The sequence below is a fragment of the Narcine bancroftii genome, chromosome 6, assembly GCF_036971445.1.
Source record: "Narcine bancroftii isolate sNarBan1 chromosome 6, sNarBan1.hap1, whole genome shotgun sequence".
Lineage (NCBI taxonomy): Eukaryota > Metazoa > Chordata > Chondrichthyes > Torpediniformes > Narcinidae > Narcine > Narcine bancroftii.
Window position 1 is genome coordinate 19,230,548 of NC_091474.1, and position 6,862 is coordinate 19,237,409.

The 6,862-nt window shown below is 36.2% G+C and overlaps 1 protein-coding gene across 13 annotated transcripts in view; it reads left to right on the forward strand.

Annotated features, from left to right (window-relative positions):
- LOC138735778 (nuclear receptor coactivator 3-like) overlaps window positions 1-6,621 on the forward strand; it is a 193,903-nt gene extending 187,282 nt beyond the window's left edge. For 11 of the 13 annotated variants that reach the window (XM_069884178.1, XM_069884175.1, XM_069884186.1 and 8 more), the window contains one exon: window positions 971-6,621. In XM_069884178.1, the coding sequence (XP_069740279.1) occupies window positions 971-982 (12 nt within the window). In that variant the 3' untranslated portion in view covers window positions 983-6,621. Of the gene's footprint in view, window positions 1-331; window positions 920-970 lie in introns of those variants that run through there. The other 2 variants (XR_011339937.1, XM_069884185.1) reach the window with 2 other exon arrangements.
- The last annotated feature ends 241 nt before the right edge of the window (window positions 6,622-6,862 follow it).

Sequence of the window (6,862 nt, forward strand, 5' to 3'; positions counted from 1 at the left end):
AAAGTCCACGTCAGCTGCAGGCTCGTTTTTGGCTGACAAGTCCGATGCGGGACAGGCATGAGACATTGCACTGAAGAGGTGCTGCTAAAGAGAATCTGCTGTCATACAAATATGTGTGACCTTGGTATTAAAATATGGAAATCAGTAACTCATGGTGCAAGTCAGGACTTAGTTTTAATATAGTGGTGGTCGGGACACGATCCTTGCTGGATAAAGGCTTGAGGATTGGGAGGTAAATAGCTAAATCAATCAGTTCCACATGGGTCCCACATCAAAGGACAAGCTTACACTATTATGGCTGCTCATGAGGGTCATTATTTATATTTTTCAGTAAGATTGAGTCCTCCATGTCTTGATTAAAAATTAAAGCTTTCACAGAAGATCCAATAAATGCTACTGAGGTAATTTTGTTATTTGTTCAGAAACAAAAAAATTGTCTCATACATGGAGTATATCAAATAAGTAGTTACTTGTCACAAAGGAGGGCAGATTCATTTAAGCAGACTGGCCAGAGCAGAATTGACATTAATACAATGAGCTCATTCAGCCACAAACTTCTGAGTATTTATAGGGATAGTTGTAGCAGTGATGGTAATTTAGTGGTTTTTTTTAAAACCTTGTTTGCTGTGTCCTTTGTGTCTCTAATAAGGCTGCAAGGGTCACAGCTATTTCATTTTTGTCCCTGCAAGTTCATGCTATTTTTTTTAAAAGAATGCTAAGAAGTTATGCTATGTGCCCAAAAAGTTATAGGAGTTAAGTGAAGGAAACCTTGTTCTGTATCTGAACTTTTAGTTTTGGTGCGTATCACTAGAAAAAAAAATAGGTTCGCTTTGCCATCACTGACTTTCCTTCAAAGCACTAACAAACTATATGTTTAATTGAATTGCTTGTTTATTTTCTTCTTGAAGGGGCCAAAACCTGATTCATTGGTTTTAATTAATTTTCCTTATCATTTTGTTTTCATGAACAGAAATATTGCTGACAACTCAGGATGGCTGATTATCAATCCAAAAGGTTAATCTGGGTTCACGTGGCTTGTGAAATCAGTGCACTAAGGATCTACAGCAGACATTTGCACAAAGAAGGAAACAACGCCATCTTGTGTGCTGCTAGTGTTTAGTGCAGCCCAACCAGAACAACTGTGCCAGCCGGTTGAGGTGTTCATTTCTTAAGAAGGGAGAACTATTTCTCTGTTTTTATTAGATGTTTTATCAAAATGCAGACTCTCGTCAACCATACAGAGCTGGATCAAAATCTCAAAATTGTTTAAGATTTGCTTTGGTTTTTAATTGACCTTTCATGTCATCCTTGCTTGCCAAATCTTGCATCTACTTTTACTGAAGTATCTAGCCATGTTTTTCTTTCCTGATAGTATTGTGAAATGTCACTCGCAATGTGGTTCTTATACAGTTATGAACACTTGGGAGGAACAATTGCCAAGTGACAGCAGAGAACAGTGTGCTTGGGGATGCACTTTAGAGAAGATTGAAGTAGTCAAGGTTCACTGTTCTTGTGATCAGTGTAGCCATAGCTGCACATTGGCACATCCATGTTTTCATTTTCTGGATCATCTTTGTACTAAATATTCCATTGGTATTTCAAAGTTCACAACTGTATGTATCCCAACATCCAACTTTTTAAATCTGCATATGCAATGCCTAGCAATAATAATCTTCATTTTAAAATATTGCAGATAAAAATTTCAAATGGGAGCAATACAAGGTGTGTGCTGTTGACTCTAAGCAAGGTACTGCAGCATAAAACACCTGAAACCTGGCTCCTGTGAATATATCATGTAAATAATGAATACAATATTATATTATATATACACTTTTATAGGTCACATTTACGGATTTCTTTTTGTTTGCACAGCATTGGTGAGGCTAATTATTTGATGGACTTATTTCTGTTCACTTGCCTTTTAGCATAATTTCAGGTTGTCAGTCCTGTTTGCGCCTGGCCTTGACAATGGAATTAATTTGTACGAATGTGCACAATGTTTAGATTTTCCCATGTCACTGTGTAGTTTTCATTTTTATAAAAATTGAATTTATTTCTCTTGTCGTCGTTCCCCCCCCCCCCCCCCACCCCCACCTCGGGCACAGGTCCTGACACCCACCCTCACAAATTTCACTTAGAAAGGGTGCTTCTGAAATGTACAACTGTATTAATCTTGAACTTTAATTGTGGTTAAGATTAACTAAATAGCAACTGATTAAAAATTTGGAGAATAATTTATTTCTCATTTGGTTCCAATCTTAATTTGTGTGTAGATTTGCCCATCATGCCACTTGACCACCTTCACCTCTGAGAGGAAGTGAGTGAAATACCTGTAAGTTGTTGAATAGTTAATTTTTGATTCCCGTGTGATGGATCATGTGAGGGTCAATGGTGAAGAGGAGACTTTGGTAGTCCTCTACTTTTGCAAAATCAGGGAGATGGAAGATAATTTTCATCCTTAAAATGCGATTGAATTCTGATGTCAGGCTGCAGGTGACTGCCTCAAACAGCAATTTATGCTGTTGTGCAGTGTAACTTACTGATTTTGTGTAATTCTGAATACGCAAACTCCATTATGAATGAGTGACAGAACTAAACAATGTGCAATTCCATGGGCAGTACAGTGAGCAAGATTAAATGTTGTTTGCTTTTTGCGGGTTCTGCTACTCTGGATTGCATCTGCCTTCAGCTCATTCATCTGGAAATTACTGTGTTAAACAGTAAATGCTACTGATTTCAGAATGTTTAATCAAAGACAAAATTCATTGTTTGCAGTGGGAGTTTTTCTGATAGAAACTTAGACAATATTTGCAGGTGAATTAAATATATCAAACTATAAATGTAACACTGGCAAATAATTTTAAAGATAACATACGGTGGAATTATTCTGCGCACCTTTGCCTCAGCTAATAAGACTTTGCTTTCCCTTCCATTTTTCTTTTGTTTGATGTGCAGCAACTTAATGTTTCCCAAGATGGATAGATCTGCTACTACATAAAGAAGTAAATTGTGCAGGAAAGCACACAAAATCATGGATATGCCACTGTCAATAAGAAACTTGCTTCCCTAAATAGAGACTTTGTTAATGAATATACAAGAGACTGCAGATGCTGGATTATAAATGGATACTTTTACCTAATGGTTTTATCTTAAATATTCAGTTAGTAAGGATATCTATGCAACAATTCACCCACAATTAATGTTTGCGTGGAGACTGAGACAAAATGCTGGTTCCTGACAGCATTTATGAATATCACAAATTGAACATGCTTACAAATTGCACCAACTTTGGTTGAAGTAATATGTTTTGTGCAGTTAATGGCCAGAGGCCTCTTCTGATCATATTGATCTCTTAACAGATTTTTTTAAAATGACTTGTTGCTTTCAACAGCAGCTGATACATTCCACAACTATTCAATGGAGGGTTGTTTTTGTATAACCCCATACACAGGAAAAACACAGCATTTAATATTCATTTTTGGATAAATTACTGATGTCTGAATTTAAAAGCATGTCTGCTTCATTGGGAGAACATGGATCAAATGCACCTGATTTTGTTTGGTTTGGGGTGACACAGTGGTACGGTGACCCAGATTCAGTCTTGGCTTTGGGTCCTGTCTGTATTCTTCCTGTGTCCGTGTGGGTTTCTCGAGGTGCTCCGGTTTCCTCCCACATTCCAAAGATGTACTGTTTGGTAGTTTAATTGGCTGGTGTGAATTGCCGTGGTGCCAGGTGAGTTAGAGGAAAACTTTGGTTTGGGAAGGGAGGGGTCATTTATGGAGATACGAATGGAAATATTGGACCCGTGAAGGTGTGTTTGCCATAGCATGGATGTTGTAAGCTGGAAGGCCTGTTCCCTGCTGCTTGACTCTGACTTTTAAGAAATCCTCTCGGCCTCTTCTTAAACCAGGAAGCTGTGTGTAGGATTTGCATTAGCCTCCTTCAACAGCTAATTACATCCAAGGTCAATATTTAGTAGAGATTGGTGCTCCATGTGGGGTGCAAATGAGCCAAAATATAATCTGACTGTCTGAAGTCAAACATAGATGGAGTGGAGCAATAGGTACCCCACATTTGTCTGTCCAGCAGAAAAATGCCTGAGTGACTGTTGCTTCCACTCTCCTGGATATTGAGAATTAGTTCTTAAATAATGTAAGTAGTGTTAAAATTGTTTGATTTGTACACCGGCAATTCAAAATTGAAAAATTACTTTTTCAGGCTTCGTTGTTAAAGAGGAATCAGTGGTGAAGTGAAAATTCTCAGGTTTGCTGTAAATCTAGACCGATTTATATTTAAAAAAAAATAACCAGCTAAAGTAACCTGTTGTGTGGAGTCTGGTAACCCAATAACAACATCAGGAGGGGTCTGGCTGGGATGCAGTAGCAGATTCGTGTGGGAAATATTTGGAAAAATAAATGGTTCATTATTTTCAGTTCCATTTCTTGTGTCTCAAGGAAATAGATATTGAAAATGCTAATTTTATATTCAGGGAAGAATTCCATTAAGAATAGAATCAATTAATGTAGATCTATTATTGTTCACAGATTTTAAAACTCTCTCACCTTGGTAGGGAAGTGAATTAGTTTCCTTACAAGAAGTAGGCATGTTGATACAGCTGATTTCCAGAACCTCCCTACTAAAATATTAGATACAGCAGAGGTAAGACAGGATTTCTAGTTTAAGTGCTGAGGTCCTAAACTGCAACCCGTTAAATGAACATTCCTTGGAGACTAAGCATGCCCAATGGTGACCTGCTATCTTGAGCACTCAGGCATTTTATTCTCAACACAATGCTGTATTGGAGCTAATTCAAAGATTGATTCTTCCGGTACAAGTTTAAAGTGTATGGCATGTGTTAAATCATCACTTGGATCTTACATTTCTTGTGTTGTTTAACATTTCCAATTTACAAAAGTAGTTCTTTTACACAATTTAGAGAATGCAAGATTTTTGCATTTTTCTTTCCAAGCTTAAAAAAATACACAAGGCAAAATGTGATTGTTTTTTAAACTTGAATTAAACTGCTGATTGTTTCATCTTAATATTTTGTTCTAGCAAGAGATACTTATAAAGATCAATGCGCCAATTCCTCATAAAACATGATTACTCCTTCAAAGTATGGAAGTTATTGCTGTTCCCAAAGTGTGCAAAAGCTATCCCTATATTTGATTTAAGGAGGGACTTGATCATCCTCAGTTAAGAACCTTGATTTCCTTGATAACTCAGAGAGTTCAGCCTGATAGCAGTTGAGCCACATAGGTCAGAGTTGCTCCATGTTCTAATCCCTTTTTTATAAAGGAGTGGAAGGCGACCAAGGCTCTTCCATTGTCCTAATCAACTCTTGGGAGGAGCAAACTGGCTTGGAGTTTTACTCCCCTTACTGTTTAAGATTTGTACATCAGTAGGTATCGAGGAAGCACAGGGACAAGATTATCCATATCTCTGATGAAGCAAACTCTTGAGGGTTATGATGAATAATAGCTGCTTGGATCAGGTACCTGTTGCTTGTGAACAATGCTCCAGCATAAATCTAATGGCAGCAAGAAGGAAGGGAATGCAGGAAGGCATATTTTGTGAGGATAATGTATCTTGATTAGTTAATGTTAAATGACTCAGATTTTATTCCAAGTGAAACTTCAGTGACCTGTTTACAAATCGGTGTTGTCCTTTCAGGCTGAATACTGACTTTCAGTAATATCAACAACTCATTTTGAAAATTGAATGGGTTGGGCTGCATATTTTCAGACCACCACATTGATTTCACCCTTACTGACAGTAAGTGACCATTTTTCCCAAATGTTACTTCACATCACAGAATGAGTTTGGAGCACTGTGAATAAAAAGGAGTTATATTTTTAATGCTAAAAATTACAGTTTTAAATTCCTGTACAATTATTATGTGCGATCTTAAACTGGTGCTCTTGGAGATTCGGGATTTCTAGTAAAACGTGTGTGATTATTCAATTTTAATTTTTTTCATTTCTAGATTGCTTATGGCTTAGAAATTGAGATTGTGTATTCAAGCCTATTTCTTAACTGATAACACCAAATTGTACATTAATATAGTTAATGTATAGGTTTATCCAGTGGAGCAAACTATTTATTATTTAAATAAGAAATAATTAAATGCAAGTATTATAATGAGTCACTTTTTTTTTCCTTTTTGCTTTGGCCTATTTTGTTTTTCTGTATCATAATTATGAAATTGACAAATTTATCATGTAGGTAAAGAAAGGGCCATCTGGAAAGGATAGTAGTAAAGAGTAGTGAGGATTAAATTGAGCATTCTCAAGATTTCTCACGTTGCTGTCTATCCCCATGTTACATTGCGAGCAAAGCAAGGTATGAAAGAAAATTCATTTTAAGATGGCTCCACAGAATAAAGGTAAAATGGTTAGCAGATATTGCGTTACTGATTTATTTGCCTCAATGTTAATGTTGTAAATAAAGATTTCTATTTAAAATGTCTTTGGCAATTTGTTACCGTATCTTGCTATTCAGCTATTTGGAAACGGATGTTGTAAAAAAAGCATTCTGTAAAAGATGTACATTAAATACACACAAGCCATGTCTGAATAAATTTTCATGATATTAAAAGTGTGAATGTGAATGTTAAAAGAACATAGTTGTACCATGTGTGTCATTTCATTTATTGTTAAAAGATTATCTTTCCACTTTACCATGTTGATAAAACTTGAGAGTATTTCAATATGAAGGATGTTTACAGTTTCCAGAAATTGGCTTCACAGAAATTACTTTTTAATAATTTCCAATGGAAAATATGTTTAAGCATTTATTTTCACGAGGATGTGTAAATTTCTAAATCAGGATTATCAATAATGGCATACCGTTAACATGTTTA